General features: G+C 30.4%; 1 protein-coding gene and 1 long non-coding RNA gene across 2 annotated transcripts in view; one reads left to right on the plus strand and one right to left on the minus strand.

Annotated features, from left to right (window-relative positions):
* Positions 1-18,088, plus strand: part of LOC143223995 (tetratricopeptide repeat protein 39A-like) — a 69,319-nt gene that overhangs the window by 48,842 nt on the left and 2,389 nt on the right. The window contains 9 exon segments of the mRNA XM_076452461.1: positions 793-860; positions 2,084-2,143; positions 10,003-10,094; positions 11,594-11,755; positions 12,313-12,343; positions 12,345-12,431; positions 13,300-13,411; positions 15,188-15,302; positions 17,125-17,241. Of these exon segments, the coding sequence (XP_076308576.1) occupies positions 793-860; positions 2,084-2,143; positions 10,003-10,094; positions 11,594-11,755; positions 12,313-12,343; positions 12,345-12,431; positions 13,300-13,411; positions 15,188-15,302; positions 17,125-17,241 (844 nt within the window).
* The window catches only part of LOC143223358 (uncharacterized), a 32,602-nt gene continuing 18,446 nt past the window's right edge, over positions 3,933-18,088 (minus strand). Inside the window, exon 2 of the long non-coding RNA XR_013012874.1 lies at positions 3,933-4,304. This is a non-coding gene — a long non-coding RNA (uncharacterized LOC143223358). The remainder of the gene's footprint in view (positions 4,305-18,088) is intronic.

Consider the following 18,088-nt stretch of genomic DNA (forward strand, 5'->3'; position numbering starts at 1 on the left):
AAACACAACCACGTGTAGATTTATGCTACAGCCTCTTTTATGGGAGCATTAAATGTGTTTTATTGAAGTGGAAAACTTGCACAGCAAAGCATTTGGGACAGTAAAAAGCTTAAAAACTACATCCCAAGCCAGTCTAGAGCAAAATTCTCACCTGCAAAGCAAAAAAAACCCTCTGAATCAAAAGACCAAAGCTGGATATATCTTTTGAAACAATTAAAGATAAAGGAAGAATTTGAAGTTGACAACCTCACAACTTCTGTGAGAAAGGTAACGAAAGGAACTAGAACGTAATAAACCCATTTAACCACATACTTTTTAATCTTCTAGTGATGCTCTGTTGGGCTTACATGTTTTTAGCATGTTTGAACAAAGCCTTAGAAGCACATACAGCAGATGATCTGTTTAGAGTAATTGTGACTGTAACTGATAATGGAAGAAGTATTTTCAAGGACATTACAGGATGTGAAACATCGTTATTATAAAGTGCAATTAATTTTTGAGTATAAAGTTAAATAAAAGCTAAATCTTAGCATCTTTGGACTTGCTTTCATTTTTTTATTTTTTTTATTTATGAAACTGTACTGAAATTGCATTAGTAATTTGAGTAGCAGCCTAGAAGGAGATGAACCAAATATTATTTAGAATAAAATGTGTACAAAATATTCTGTGTTTATTTTCATAACTGAATTTTCTTGTACACTTCACCAAAGTTGTTTTCACTTTCTTGCAACCAAAACGTTTTGCATATCTTATGTTATAATACAACTTTTATTTGTTTGTTTAATAATTCAGGTTTATGTGATGGTGATTTAGAATTGTGTGAGAAACATATTAAGAAGATGCTTAAGAAATATCCAAAGGTACCTGTATTATTTACTTTATTTCTTGTTTATTAGGTATGCATGTGTGTCTATATATATATATATGAATATAAGTATAAAACAGTTCACATTCATCCATAAAAGTACCTGTAGATATAAAAGAAGCAAGAAAATTGTTAATTTTTTTAATGTTTGAATGTTGAATAAAACTGAAAGTATGTGTGTAACTTTAGAAGAACATCTTGATTAAAGAGATGAATGAATTTTACATTGAAAGATAGGATAAACCTCATCATCTAAAAAATGTTTTCACAATAACAGTATAAAATTAATTTTGTTAAAGAGATGGATACAAGGTTGAAGAAGGTATTTGTTAAAGTGAAGCATTATGGGAAATGTTCAAGATAACCTCACTTAAATTCATGTGTTTTTTTTCAAATAACTGTTAAGTGTCTGGTGCTGAAAATAATTGAAGTACTAAGAACTAACACTGAATTGTTTAAGTGTTCATTAGACTTTTCATCTGTGGAACAAAAAAGTTTCCAATTGGACAAAGAATTGAAAAAGATTTTTTTCAAATAACTGTTCTCATCTTTGTTGGTTTATGGTTCATTGGTTTTAGAAAAAAAACATTTATGACCAGAAACACACAGAAATATGACCTTAAGCATGTCTTATATAAATAAATAACATTATATATTAGGTTTTATTTTTTAAACAATAAATTTTTACTGCCAAGTGATCTTCTAATCTTAATTAGATATTTGAGTGTGTATTGTTTTTTTTTTATAAGTTCATGGCCTGTGGAACAAGTTTGTTTTTTTGTTGGTAGCTGCATTAACTGTTAGAAATATTAGTTAACTACATGTGCAATATATGCTGATCAGAAATACTAAAATAGCATTATAAGCATTTTACTATTTATTTAATAGAGTTTGAATTAATATCATGGAACACTGTACTTGTTCTTTAGGTCCAGAATAACATTTATCAATACTATAATACTTGGTTTGGTCGTTGCTAAGTAGAAAGCTACACAATAGGCGATGTTTACTCTGCCCACCTCTGTCAAAACTCACTGCTGAGCCACTAGGGAACACTGCAGTACCACTATAAGCTATTTTTTATAATTATCTAATAAAGTTTGGATTAAATATAATGAACATTGCACTCATTTTTCATTTCTAGATTAATAATTAACATTGGTATGGTACTGCTGTAAGTGTTTATATATTATCTAATGAGATTTTGATTAATTTCAGGGAGCACTTTACCTATTTTTTGATGCAAGATTAAAACAACTTCAGGGCAAAGTGGATGATGTAAGTAATATAAACCTTCATGTTACTAATGAGATACAAAACACAAAGAATTCCTCTTCTTTACATAAACTTTATACACTAAATATCTAGTAGTCAGCTTCTTATATAAATCCACATGTTTGTATGCACTCTGTAGTGTGCTGTACAGTTTTTCCTATCAAATTATTCAATATTTCCTACATTTCTGAAGTATGAAAATCTAATTTCTCATACACTTTAAACAACTAATACGAAAATTCTTGGGTATATGAAATTAAAATGCATAATTTTCATGGATGCTTTACTTATAAGTAATATATGTGTATATTTTTACAATAATATTGATACATATTGTATGTATCTTCAGTATTTGCCTATTGTGTGAGAAGAAAGCTCTGAGGAAAAGTGTTTGATACTTTACATTTTATTGGTAATTTTCTGTGCTGTTAGTGGAATTGGTACTTAGAAACTGATGAATATTTTAATATCAATAATTTAAAAATATGTGAATTTGGCATACAATTATTTAAGAAAATACGTAGTATAACTTTGTTTTTAAACAACACATGCTGTAAAAAATGTGATGTTAACATGTTTTTGATCAGGATGGCCACAGACCTGAAAAATGCAGAGAAAATTGTACACTCCTTTTATTTTTTCATTTTATAGCCTGTTGTAAGATAGTGATTTGTCTTTAATCTTTTAGTTATGGTTTTATGTCATTTTCTTCTGTTGCATTGGTTAGCTTTCATTCTAGTTGCCTTAAAAACTCTCTAGCTTTTGTTTCTAATGTATATTAAATATTAAGTCACTTTTATATTACAAGGTTCTTCACATGAGGTTTTTTAGCAGCGATGTGTTTATACTAAGTTCATGTATGACTAAGTAAAACAAATGCTGATAAGTAATTTCATGGCTAGGAAATAAACAACCTCTTGTTTTGAAAGTAAATGTTACTAGCAAGAGCATGCAGTTAGACTGTGAATCATAAGATGCATTTGTTTTCATTAAAAGTGATAGTTTATTACAGATACTTGGTTATCATTATTTGTGATACTGTTGAAAAGTATTTAATGGAACTTATTTTTTTAATGTACATTCATAAATTAATTTTTTTATTCTTACTGGCTCTTTTTTTTTCTTAATTCATTGTAATCATATGGTATGCTTTGATATTGTCAGCATTGCAGTTTTTATTTTGAATTCTTAATACTGATTGGTAATTTTATTAATTTTGAGCCACGTATTGTGCATAATAAATTTGCAATTTACTCTTAGCTGTAATATAGTTGTTTATGTTACACTATGTAAATTGTGCTGCATAGGTCTGCCAGTTATTAGTGTTGTTGTAATGTACTTGGTCATTTGATAGGTTTGTTTGAATTATTTGGTAAAAGCATAATGCCAAGCCCAATTCATGTAATGATAATAAATTAATATATTTCTTCAATAAGCACTTTATAATGCCACATTCACTTGCACTTTGTAGGCCTAGCATCACAAATAATCTTTGAACAACAGTTTTAAGACCAAAAGTATGTATGCTTAGCTTAATTGTCATTGTTAGATAAACACATATTTTACTGAGTAACTTAGAAGAATAGGCATGATAATTTTTACTACCAAACAGTGTTTCTGATACCGAACTAACTGAATCAGTGATTATTAATGCACTGGTGAACTTACTAACTGACTAACAATGAACTCTATTCTTAACTTTTAAGATCTTGATGTCACTATGATAATGAATCATGTCTAACAAACATCCAAATTAAAACAGTAAAAATACAGCTTACAACACTATCCCCTTTCTTTATTGTGAAGTCCTTGAACAGTTGCAATACACAAATAAAATAGTTCACTAAATTTCCATTTGTTAATTAATTTTAGTAGTTTTATTCCCTGAGGGCTATGGTATACAGCTGGAATAGTAGCTTGTCCCATGTCATTACTTGCTATACTGTCACTCCATGGGGAGATGATGAAGGAAATCCATTGATGGCTTCATGAGTGATGACTGTTTAGAAGTGGTCATGACAAAGCCTCTTGCTTTTCCACAGGTTGACTTTTTGCAGGTAAATTCTACTCTGAAACTTCCTAGGTTTTGTTCTCTCTCTGGCATACTTTCAGAAATGATCATGGTGGATGACCTTTGGTTTGAACTTCCTGTCCTTGATTTGACCTGTTGGGAAGAGAGCTCAATTTGCAATCTGAGAGTCATGGGATCAAAACATTGTCACCAAACATGCTCATCCTTTCAGCCATGGGGATGTTATAATGTGACAGTCAATCTCACTATTCATTGACAAAAGAGTAGCTCAAGAGTTTGTGGTGTTTACTAACTACTTTCCTTGTAGTCTCTCATTGCTAATTTGCAAACAGCTAGTGCAAATAGCTCTTGAATAGCTATGCACAAAATTAACAAATGAACAAACTTTCTGGATTCTGTAAACCATGTCATTAATTCTCTTCATTACAACAGCTAGTGATTCCAAATAGTTGTTTAACCTTGGAGTTTATCCTTTCTTGCAGTTGGATTTCAACAGCCATAACGTATCATTTTGATAGAATCCATTTTTATCAGTATTAATATTGTTGTAACTTTTCTTTTTTATAATTAACTGGTTTGTGTTATTACTTGGTAACTTCGTGTATGATATGAATAATGTTCCTTGGTGTCTCTGCATATTCTGTGTATAGCTACTGAATAAGTGTATAATAATTCATCTTCTAGGCATAATGAAGCCAACTGTTCTCAGTATTTCTTTATCTTCAGGCTGTATGCAACAACTGCTTACTGTGAGGCTTTTCCTATGCTATCCTTGATTTTCTGAATACGTTATATTGCATTAGTTCTTCATCATCATTAGTGGATGCCACACCTTGGATTGAACTCTGTCGTTTTTAGGCTAAACTTCTTGTGCAGATGCAGAAAGTGGGGACTTGTGTAATATTTAGGCTTATCAATTTTTTCAAAATATTTTTATCCTGTCATTGATTTATTTTAGTCATCACAGCCTTTCTGTACTTTTTCAGTCTTCTTTTTGTAATCTTGTATATTTCTAATAGATTCATTTATTTTGTTCATTTTTGTTCTTAATTCTTGTTCAAACATTACATCTCTTACTGTTAATTCATCTCTTAAATTCTTCTTGTCTTTTTTTGTTGTTTTCTTATAATTTCCTGTCTTTTTCCTTTTTGTCTTTTTTCCATTTTTCTGTTTCTTCTTGCTTTTCTTTTAACCATTTTAAAAGCTCTGATAAATTTATGATCTTACTTTGTGTTGGTTATTTAGATTGTTTGTTTGTTTGTTTTTGAATTTCATGCAAAGCTACATGAGGGCTATCTGTGCTAGCCATTCCTAATTTGGCAGCATGAGACTAGAGGGAAGGCAGCTAGTCATCACCACCCACCACCAACTCTTGAGCTACTCTCTTACCAATGAATAGTGGGATTGACTGTCAAGTTGTAATGCCCCAAGGCTGAAAGGGCAAGCATGTTTGGTGAGATGGGGATCCGAGCCCACAACCTTTAGATTATGAGTCAAGTGCCTTAACCAGGCTGTCTACTTGGAAGTTAAAGTTTATTCGAAGCTTTTTTTTTACTTCCACCAAAATAATTTAACTTCTGACTCCAGTGTTGTGGTGTATTCTATTATTGTGAGGGTTCCTTGATTATGTTGTAAACGTTATGTTAAACTTAGTTCCTGCAATGGTAACTAATTTATCTCTTTAATAGGTATTTGCTATAGCTACTTTCACTTATACATTTTTTAGGCCTAACTTCACAAACAGCATTTGAACAGGAATCCTGAGATGAATGGTATGTACATCCAACTTAATTAGATTTAACAAATAAACAAATGCATAATTGACAAAGTAACTGAATAGAATACCTACATTCATTTTCACTACTAATGCTAAATATCTTTCCTGACACTAACTCAATCAGTCAGTCAGTCCTCACTAACTTACTGCTTACTATAGTGTCTGTCACTGAACTTACTCAATCATAACACATTACTCATATTTATATTGTATTTGTTTTTATACATAATCAAGGAAGCTTCTTAATTCTTAACTTTTGCAAACTTTTAGATCATGATGTCATCATAATGACAAGATCATCTCTAGCAAACACCTGATTTAAAACTTTGAAAATATAACATATAACTCCATATTTTAACATAATCTTGACCCGTCACTCTTTTATTTAAGCTGGTGATTGTTAAAATCTCAGTTAAGCCTATTCAATTGCTTTAAAATTCAGTTGATCAACTGAGACATTTTTCTGTAATATCTATTAGTCATATCTTAAATACTATAAATTTGTCTTCTTCTTGTCAAAAGTCCACTTAAGCCTATTAAATTAATTTAGAATTTTGTTGACAAGCTGAACTTGCGTATATTGCAATAGTATCCATATATAATTCACTTACGCTGTCACACGAGTTATAAAAGTTGTATTTTGTGCCTCCAATAATCATCTGCTTTCTTGTCAAAGTTCACATGGTTGGGTTCAAATAGCTCAGAACACTTTGACAAGATAGATTATTCTCCTTATTTCTTTCAAACTATTAGTCTCACTCTACATATCAATTTTTAGGTCTTTTACTCTTATGATTGTTTATGCTCACCTGGTCTCCATTATTTATGTCTGTCACTTATGCCTTCTAGAAATCTCCATATCTCCAGCATCAGCGGATTGCAAATACCAAAATAAATAAATTAATAATATTATCTATACTAAACAGTCTTTTATGTCTTTTATTTAATTCATTGTATTTGATGATAAAATACTTAAAATATTGTTTTAATAATAAAATGCAAGTAGTTTATTGTCTATCATCAAATTACAGTGTCCCTTTTTTTTAAGATTTACTTCTGTAATACCATGATCTGAAATATGCTCTCAAGTTTATATTACCTTTTAAATAAGGTGATGGAGGTACCTAGAATTACAAGAAAGGTTTGAGACATCATTCTGTGTGTGTGTGTGTGTGTGTATGTGAAGGATTAGAAGAATCTGGAATTTTGCCCAAAAGTCAGGGAAAAAAGTTTGGAAAAAATATGGCCACCCTATAGAGCTAGTTGGAGATTTGGTCAGAAGAAATTGGAATAAATATTAATAACAGAATATAAAGATGTATACAAACAATCCTTTCTATTGAACAAAAGAAAGTGTTGTCAATGATGTATCTACAGAATCACACTATTAGAACTTGTGTAAACAGCTTATTTCACAGGACCTACAGACGTAAAAATTAGAGAATTTTTTAAATGTGTTAATTTATTGAAATCAATAAATCCAAGCAAAATTCCAGAAAATCTGAATTATGAATTTATTTATCCCTTAAAATTCTCAGGTTTAAATAAAGTTACTAGTACTTACTCAGTATTTAAATAGTAATTATATTTTAAAGGTGAATTTTACAGAAAAAAGAATAGTTTGCAGTCAAAAGAACTACTCATACTGATTAATTTTGCAGGATCACATTTTTTATAAAACGTGTGCTAATAAATGAAACATAGAACTTGGTGCAGAAAGAGCCCTTTCCAAGCGGCAATCCAAACGTTTTAGTTTTTATGTTTGCTGCTAGGTAAAGTACTGTGACATAATAGTTCCCAAACAAACTGCCAACACCAGCGCGTTGAATGTAAATAAACATGGCCAGTGCATATGGAGAAACAGAGGCGGAGTCTGTTTTGACTTTGTGTTCTGAACAGTGTTGAGTAGTGCCGTATCAATTCAAACCTACTCTGAACGAACCTAGAACAGTTACTTTTGACACAGATCTGACAAGTTCTAGTGATGAGGACGGTTGCATGAGCGAGAGTAACAGAACTGTGAGTGATACTGATAGCACCCAGGCCAGTTGCGAGTTGGTCATAACAGGCTGAGATCAGTCCTTAGCTCTACACAAGGAAAGATGGTGGGGACGATCCTGTCTACTGCTGATAGTTTTTTCAGTCTCAACCTTCCTGGCTTGAAACCCATGGAATCCAAAACAGTGGGATCCAACACACAACATGAGCATTCAAAGTGATCTTGACCAAGCTTTGCATGGTTTGAAGGAGTCCAGTTCTTCCTATTGACCTACCGCACCCACTGTTGCCACTTTGCCGGTTCCTTCTTCTTGCACGGAAATGAAAAGAAGCTTTTGCTCCATTCCGAACCGTTTTTACAACCATAAGCAACACAGTACACCATGTTATTATAAAACAAACATAAAGTAGTAATATCAAGACAAAAATAGTCTCACAAAGATAGATCTAAATAAAACACCACCACTGAAAGGAACACAATAGTCAGCATGCAACAAAGCGTATTTGGCAAATATTAGGTCATAGTTGTAAAACGTCACGGAAACAGCCAAATGACCGAGAGGAACTTGAGGACCCATATATTTTGTTTCATTTTTTACTCAAAATCTAAAGTGTTTAAAAATATGGCAACCACACAGGAATTATATCTAATCAACGTACAGTTTCTAAGGAAATTATTAAATTTGTTGAAAATTCACCTTTAAGATAATCCTGCTTCTCAGTGTTTATATAGAGTCAATGCTGGTATATTCCACAAAAGGTACACCAGATGTTGTGTTGATTAGTTTATTGTTATCAAAATTAAAAGTCTATGGATTTACAATGCTAAAATCAGGGGTTTGATTCCCCTTGGTGGACTCAGCAGATAGCCCAATGTGGCTTTGCTATAACAAAATACACACACACCTCAAAATTAATAAATAAATTTAAACTTGAAGATAGTTTTATTTCTCAAAAAAATAGCAGATTGCCTTTTATTTCACTTATAACTGTTGTTTCTAAATGTACTGGAAAACAAAACTGATTTAACTGTAGAGGTACAACACTGAAATGACAGTTATTTAAGTGCTACAGCAAAACAAAGTTGATTCTTCAAACAACATGACCTCATTTTAGACAGTACATAACTTTAATCAACTACATTCCATTTTGTTCCATTTCTGAATTGTCTATTAAATCCTAACTGATTTTATCTCGCATGTGTCCAAATTAAGTAAAAATTATCTATTAATGATCAATCCAGATTATGCAAAAATGAAATAGTTGGAAAAATTAAAACTGAAAGCTATAGAAGAAAAGTTGGGTTTCATAGAATTGGTAAAGTTATCTAATAGTAAATTTTATGATAGTTAACAGTAAATAAAATATAGTAATAGTTAACTCAAGATTCAAAGCAAAGGGTTTAGTTTTAAAAACTCTAAATCTTAAAGCTGAGTATAGTATGATCTGTACATATTACAGTTAATTAAAAGAAACTTCTTTTTTTTCTCTAGCCTCTGGAATAATAGTAAATTTTACCCTTTTATGTCTCCTTTTACAGGCTCATCAATTCAAATCAATATTTCAACTCTTTCTTTAGTTTTAAGAAACATAACTTATACTTATCTCAGTTGAGAAAAAAACAATTATATCCCAATAAGGCCTATAAACAAAGATCTACACATGTATTTTGCTCAAGGATGGAACATAACTTGCAAGGAATCTCTGCTGTATTAAATACCTGGATGAAACCATCTGATGCATAATAAATAAATTGTCATGTCTGTGAAGGGCTACTCTGAACAGCTTTGTAAAATAAATGACTGAATATTACTATACCTTTCAGGGTTGGTGGTGAAGACCTGGGATAAAGTAATTTTCCAGGTTTTGAAACATGGTTTTCTTCAATAAAAGATTTATCATTTATTTTAAATGAGGAGTGTAAGGTACTGAATGGAAAAGTGTTTTAAGCTTAATACTGAGTGTTCATACTGTAACATACATAAAATATATATGTAATTTTTTTACATTGTGATTTACTGCATATCTTGGACTGAACATTCATTTGTGCTTCAGGCTATACAAACATATGAAGATAGTATTAGATCTCAGCATGAATGGAGGCAGTTCCACTACATGTGCATCTGGGAGAAGATATGGTGTTACTGGTGAGTTAAGTTTTCTGACTTCTGGCTGTATATATATGAAACATAGTATTTAATTTTTGAGACTTTGAAATCCATTTTTAGTTTTATAATATAGTATGTACTTTAGATCATTTTCAATTAACTAAACTGTAATTTCATTTACATTCATTAAGCAGTGTGTATTCACAGAATAACTTGGTTACTAATTTTTGTTTTCTTATATAATTTGTTTTTGCTTCGTTATATATTATTTCCTGCCTTTTATTCAGTGAAAAGTGATCCTACAGTTTGTATTTAATCACAAGCATTATTTTTCTGAGCACTTACTCAGTGGTTTTAGTTAAAATGCTGATCACATTTCTGAGGTTTAGTAATTTAACTGGTAAAAGCAGATATATATATATATATGTGAATTTGTATCCAAAGCCTTTTCTTTTATCCTTAAATATTGTTTGGAGTCCATTTTCTCACAATACAGAACTCCATAAAACAAATTTAAAGTGCTCCTACACTGTTATAGTTGAAATCCCCTACAAAAAGCTGGTAATGCTCCTGCATGTGGATATAAAAGTGTTTTATTTGGTAACTATTAGCCTAATTGATTTAGTACTTTTATGCCTATGTGATAAGCTGAACACAGTTCTCTTGCAGTTAATATACAGGAGTAAAATAACCTTGTTCAGAGAAACGTTCTTAGTTGTTATCACTCAGATTCTAGATTAAAATAGGAAAGAATGTACAGTATTTAGTAGAGTAAGGCTTAACCAAAGGTGCACTGGGTCAATTCAGTGGACTAACCCTTTGTTGGAGAAAGAATGATGACTTTAATCCCAACTTTACTAAATGTATCTACACAGAAGATGGAAAGATTTAAAGAAAATGTACATGTGTGTTGTACAAAACAAAAACCAATTACAAAATTATTTCTACTCACCTCTTGTCTGTGAATTGATGATGCCATTCTGACTCAGACTCTAACAAATATGACTACAGGGTGATGCTTGTGTAAAGAATAAAAATACTTTTGTCCATAATACAGTTTGCATATTGCATTCATAACATCTAGAATCTTTAAAATGCATACCTACAGTTTTTTTCAGTATTTTTACATTTAGTATTTGGTACTTACTCTCTTATACCACAAATTGTTGCTGAGTCAGCAATATAGGATAAAATTAATAGCTAATAAGTGTTACATGACACTGTGTAAAAGATCATGGCATGCACACTTTGACCCCACCTATGCACATAGAACTAAGTTAGTGACTGAGAATATCTATTGATTCTTTGTTAATTTTATTCTGTAAAATACAAGTTTAATCTAAAATATTGCAGATTATATAGATAAGAAGAATTAAGCTAATTGTCAGGAATATTATGTTTTGGATACCATTGACTTATGAGACTATTAATGAGTAGACCTGATGAAAGCATTAGTTTTATTCAACCTGATTAACCCAACCATTTTGATTGTGCATATTTTTACTGTTTTATTTATAAGAATGCTTGACATTTTTTAGCTATAAATGTGACTGGATTAATGCAGCAAAATGCTGTGATACCTTGTACAAGGTGTGCCGCTGGTCGCCAGCCACCTATTATTATCTCTACGGGTGCTTCCTGTATATGCAGATGCTGGATGGAAAAAGCAGCTTGTTTGAAGAAATTGTTAATGTATTCAAGTTAGTCTGTAAAACAATTCCATACAAATTTTCTGTATAAATTTTAAGACTATATTTATAAGGAATTTCATTCATTTAGTCTAATATTAATTTAGAAAAATAATATTTTCATATATATATGTATCTTGTTTATGAAATGTGTAAATTTCATACTTTGCATTTAATTTGAAGCACATATCTACCTTTTGTATTTATAAGTGTGACGTATTTAATTCTGTATACTTGAAGTTGTGTCATAATTTCCAACACCAGGGTAAACATCTTTCACCTCTAATATTTTATTTAATCACTAAAACTGTTCACGTACCATCGCTGTTTTGATCTGATATGAAAAATGTGATTTGATGACTATATTGTATATGTCTTTAGTTTTTCATAATTTTCCTTTATTCAAGATAAATAAAAATCATGAAATCACAAAAATAATAAAGTTTCACCACAGTTAAAACTTACCTTACTACAAATTCTAGAGTAAATTTCAGATATTTCAAATGACATTATGAACACTTAAGTAAATATAAATTTTCCTTAATTGGTTTTGGATGATCTTATCACAGGAAAGTTCCAGAACTGAAACAGAAATTTGCAGGGGAAGTCGTCACCAATTGAAAAGTTTTGTGTAAAACGAGCAGAAAAGTTTTTCAGACAGGGTCGACAGCTTATGTTACCTCTCTTGGTCAGATTTGTTTGATAATATACAACCTTGAATTGCTGTCCAAATAAAAAATCTTTCAATCAAACAAAAGCTCTGAGAATTCATATGCCTATGCTCTTTTGATTTTTAATTTTCAAATTTTAAGGAAATTGCATACAAGTATCTTTACAAAACATTGGTTCATTGGTTTTATCTCTTGCATTAGAGTTTTATAACTGTAAAAGAAAATATCATTGTATGAATTTTCAAAAGCATTGAAACTGAAACTCAGATTTTTCTAATAGTTGAATTAGAAAATGCCTAAACTATGTTCTATCTAAAATGTTGTTCAGATTAGAAAGGGATAGCTTAGGTTACCAAGTATGGGTCGTGACAATTTAATGATGGAACATTTATAGAGAAATATCTTTTTTGTTTCTGTGAATAAATTTAACCTTTTTCTATAATTTATTTTAAAATAATAATAATGCCCTAATAACATTAAGGTACTTAAACTGTTTAACTGAAAGGTAAAAGGAAGTAAGATTGCTTAAAATGGTAACCAAAATGCATGGGACACATCTAGTTATAAAAAACACCATACTCGAAACATAAGCTGAATATTAACCATAGAATACTAGTATGGAATCATTATGACCCTGTACAACTAAAGTTAATAATTGAAAACCTAATGCTGGCATTTCTAGGGTTAAAGTAAAGTTACTTAAAATAATTTCCATTCTAAGGATGTTTAACTCTGTTGCAAAATAACATTTTAGGTTTCACTGAAAATGGAGTAAGTGCATTTCAAAGCATCCAAACAGTAAATAAAAATTTTTCTTGTCTTCATCTTTATCACATTATAATGTAACTTGAGAAAATAGGCTGATTATTCTTTTTTTCTCTGTAGGAAATACTGTACCTCTGGCATGGTTTTCCCATTTTGGGAAAAACCCCACACCTATTAAGGGTATATCTGCACATGATTGAGAGTAATGTTTCTAGAGCAAAGAAAGCCAAAGGTAATGGAAAATTATTTCAGTGTTTCATTCACTGTTTCTTAAAAATGGAAACTAGTAGTGTAATGTTTCTTTTATTGTTATGTTACTCAATTGTTGGAATATTGTTTTTACTAGAGTGCATGTCTTTGTTATACTGGCTCAGAATCAGAATTGTAGCATTCTTTCTTTATTAGCATCTCATGAAAGCAGATTTTGTAAGTGCAGGCTGAGGTTTCATGAGCATGCAATGTAACTAGAGTACTGCTTAAGGTGGCAAAATTAACAATGTTTCATATTACTTTTACTTTCAGTAGATCCTTTGTTGTGTCTTACTTGCTTGAAACCTGTGTTCATAAACACAAAACAGTGTCAGATAATCTACTGTCAACATGAAACAACCTTTCACAAATTCCAACCAACTATATCTTAAAAATAATACTTTACACCTTTATAATTAAAAAAAAAGAGAGAGAAAACCAAGTTCTATGAAGAAAGACACAAATAAGCTTACTAAAGTCAAAGGTTACTAAATGTATTATCAGTTAAAGTTTGTAATTAGCAAAATACACAGTTAAGAAAATATTGGTTTTTAACAGTAATATCTTTGAATTACTTTAAAAAAACAATAATAATTCATGTTTTATTTCCATAGTTGTAAAATAATATATTGTTTATAGAGCAGTAACAAGGAAAACATGTTTGTTAATGTGTTTATTTAGTACCCCTTATATACAAGCTAAATTATATTTGGAATTTTGTAGTAAGATTACCAAAATTCAGTAAATTAAACATTTCTTAGTTGCAAGAATGTACTTAAAGTTTGAAGCTCAACAGAATAGCTATTAATATAATCAACTGTTAGATGTTAAATAATCAACCATTATTTTCATATTTGTTAATAGCAACCAATACAATTTTCTTTGTTTCAAAGTTTTCTCAGAAAGCTAAACAAGGGCTCTCTGTGCATAACCATTTTGAACTGATAGAATATAGCTTCAGTGAGTCAAACTATTAAGCTTGGTAGCCTATTTACACTTCTAGATTTAAGCCACTAGGCCAAACTTTCATTACTTTACCCATACCAGTTTTAACACACCAAACTAAAAACTGATTTACTGTTGCATATATTTGTATGTTTTCATTGCAATAACCTTACACATTAATACAAATTCAGGTGCTTTAAATATTTCAAATGTTAACAATTATTTTAATATACAGAAACCAAACACATTGTATTTTTGAATGTGCAGTTTCAAAAATGGATTATGTATGATATCTTTCTTTGGATGATATCTTGGGTATCTCTGGGCTGGAAGAAAGGTAGCAAGTCAACAGCACTCATTTCTTATTCACGGGCCAGTCTACTTCTGACTGAACAGTGGGTTTTAATCATCATTTGTATAGCACATCCATGGCATTAAAGTGTGAAGGATATATTTTGTAGTGACGAGATGCAAACTATAAAGTGTTGGATTTACCATCTGGACACACTAATTACTAGGCCACACCCAGCCCAGTTACATACTTATACATAATCATATTTTTAAAATAGTGTTAAATAATTTTGCTAATACTGAATAGTTTAGAAAAGGTGTGCAAGTTAACAATTTATTTCTAATCATCACGAGATGCTATTTTTAACAACATTGGTGCAGTAAATATTATTTATTCAGCATTATTAAGCATGCATCTTTGAAATATTGTACTGACGTCAAAAAAAAGTTGTGATTTTTTTTTGCTTCAATGCTATTTCAACTGTGTTTTAACACCTGTTTTGTTTGTTTTTTAATTGCACAGAAAATCGGGAAACTGTGGATGACTATTATATGCTAACATTTTTGCGTGGTGTTGTTCTGAAATATCTTGACTGCCCTCTCCAAGCTGAAGAGTACTTCAAGGAAATTGTCAGAAAGTACAAAATCTGATTAGTGTGTTATTTTATGAAAACAGGAAAATCGTTTATTAAAATTTCCATATTAAAATTGTTAATCAATAGAAAAAGTCTTTAAAAACCACTTGAAATTTACGAAGGATATGAATTGCATATGTTTATTATATAATATTGTTTTAGCTTATTTATGAATGCTCTTTGTTTAAATGTAGTGTTTTTTGTGCCTTTTTACACTTAGGACTGAATATTGTTTGTACTTAAGGATATAATCATTTGTTCTTGTTTAGAGGTAAATGTTGTTTATTTAGTATGACAAACATTTTATATATAGTTAAAAGATTAAAATAAAATTTAAAAAATATTCAAATGCTATTAAGAAATAAAACCTTGTAATTTACTACTGTTACATTTTCTATATATGTAACATACAGCAAATTGAAATTTTTATGAAAGCACTGCATTTATAGACCCCTGCTAGTACAGTAATAAGTCTATGGATGCTAAAACCAGGGGTTCAACCACTCGGTGAACTCAGCACATAGCTTGATGTGGCTTTGCTATATTTGTTCTCTTATAGCAAAGCCATAACTGAGAAATGATCCTCAAAATAGAAAATAATAGCTTGTGTAAATCTATAGTCTATGACTGTATTATTCTAAACTAGCATTAATTAGATAGTCTGCTGTAACTCCTAATTTTTTCTCTTTCTTCAAAAAAAAAAAAAAGATTCAATTCTAATTCTTAAAATCATAAAGAATACAATTTACAGAAAAAAATTACAATATAAGAACTAGCTTAACGTACATAGTTGAATGCAAGTCAACTTATAAATGAATAAGTCTTGAATTGTAATTTGTGAGCTAAAAAGGACATTATTTTATATGTTATTAAGAAGTACCATGTAAATTATCTTAAATTTGTTTATTAAAAATTTTATACTAATCTCTCAATCTCTTGTTTCATGTATTATCAAAATATCTACTCTCAACATGGCTTAATTGTTAGTTTGGTGGGTTGCAGGTTGATAGATTTGAGATGTTTGCTCATAGACTTATTGATGAATAACTCTACAGTTTATTTTGTGTGCACTTTATAAAAGTAACAGTTAAATCCAAGATTTTGTAAAGAGTAACTATTTAGATGACAGTACTGTTGACTGGTTTCTTTTCCTGTGGTCAACAGTTTTAAATTACGAATGGCTTTGCCTGCATAAGGGGCATTATGGCCTATCCCTTTATTCTCTATGTTGTATGAGGTACTGTTCAAGTTGAAAATACCATACCTCATATCCTTATAATAATGTTTTTAATAATTATGTTACTGATAAGAAAAAGACCAATATTTTTCTGTGTAATGTTTTTGTGTTTTCATAATTCTAGGGCCTGGCATGGCCAGGTGTTTAGGGCACTTGATTTACATTCTGAGGGTCACGGGTTTGAATCCCTGTTGCACCAAACATGCTTGCCCTTTCAGCCATGGGGTTTCATAATGTGATGGTCAATCCCACTACTCATTGGTAAAAGAATAGCCCAATAGTTGGTGGTGGGTGGTGATGACTAGCTGCCTCCCCTCTAGTCTTAGACTGCTAAATTAGGATGACTAGTGCAGATAGCTCTTTTATAGCTTTCTGCAAAATTAAAAAAACAAACAAACATAATTTTAGACAAAAATAATTATTTGTTTAATTATTATGCATTGCTTTTATCTTATTTGTACTTGTTACCCATAGCTGTTAGGTTAAAGCAACATGACCAAAATACTTAAGATTAAGAATACATAATGTGTTAAGCATTTCAATTGTGTTTAGAAAAAAATATTCTTATAACACTTTATTTCATCTCAGTGAGAAAGAAATTAAGGAAGATTCTTTCCTACCACCTTATGCTGCAGGAGAACTTGCCATTCTATTTACTGAACAAGGAAGAAATTCTGAGGCATCACAATGGCTTCACTTAGCAAGGTAAATTGATATTTTCATTGTGAGCAATATTAACACTTCAACAGCAGTAAGCATCAAATGATGTTAGTGTAGGTAACTGTAGTTAATATCATATGATGCAAGTATTTTGTGAGCAACATTTTGAATGGCCTGCTGTAAAAATTTACGAATGTTTACACATGGGGTGTAAGTAGACCTACACAAGCCACAAACGAAGAGTTAAAAATGGATTTTTTAAATGTTTATTACAGTGAACATATTGCCATGTAACAGTTTACAAAACCCAGCCACTCTGAATGTCAAGCTCAAAAACTATTTATTATGAAATTTATTACAAACTCTCTTGTGTATTAAGAACATACAACTCTTCACTGGTTAATCAAACACTAATTGTGTGATTTAGTTAAATTTTTACCATACAAGAAGTACTTAAAAAAATATGCATTGTTAAGCTGTGGTTAAAAATTTACCATAAATTGTCAGAGCTAAGTTAAAGCTGAATTAGGAGCTATCAAGACAAACACAGATAAATTAAGGTTTATCATACTTTATTACAGCTAAAGGAGGCTTCACATAAAAAATATTTGAAAAAAATACTCTTTAATTCAATTTTTTAGAATATTTGTTCAATTGCTTTCTAGACACTCACAATGAACGTACTCAAATAGTACTTTATTTTACCCCTACACTGTAAATGTGTATCCCTTTAAAGAGTAATCACAAATCATTATCGATTTAAACACATAGCTGTGTAACATTTTGCTTAACACTAATATCTATGAATTGAAAAATCTTAAGTGAAGTCATATTTTTCATTTATAATAATGTAATAAAATAATATTTATTTATGTTTTCTTGTACACCTCTT

Source organism: Tachypleus tridentatus, chromosome 8 (assembly GCF_004210375.1).
Source record: "Tachypleus tridentatus isolate NWPU-2018 chromosome 8, ASM421037v1, whole genome shotgun sequence".
NCBI classification, from domain to species: domain Eukaryota; kingdom Metazoa; phylum Arthropoda; class Merostomata; order Xiphosura; family Limulidae; genus Tachypleus; species Tachypleus tridentatus.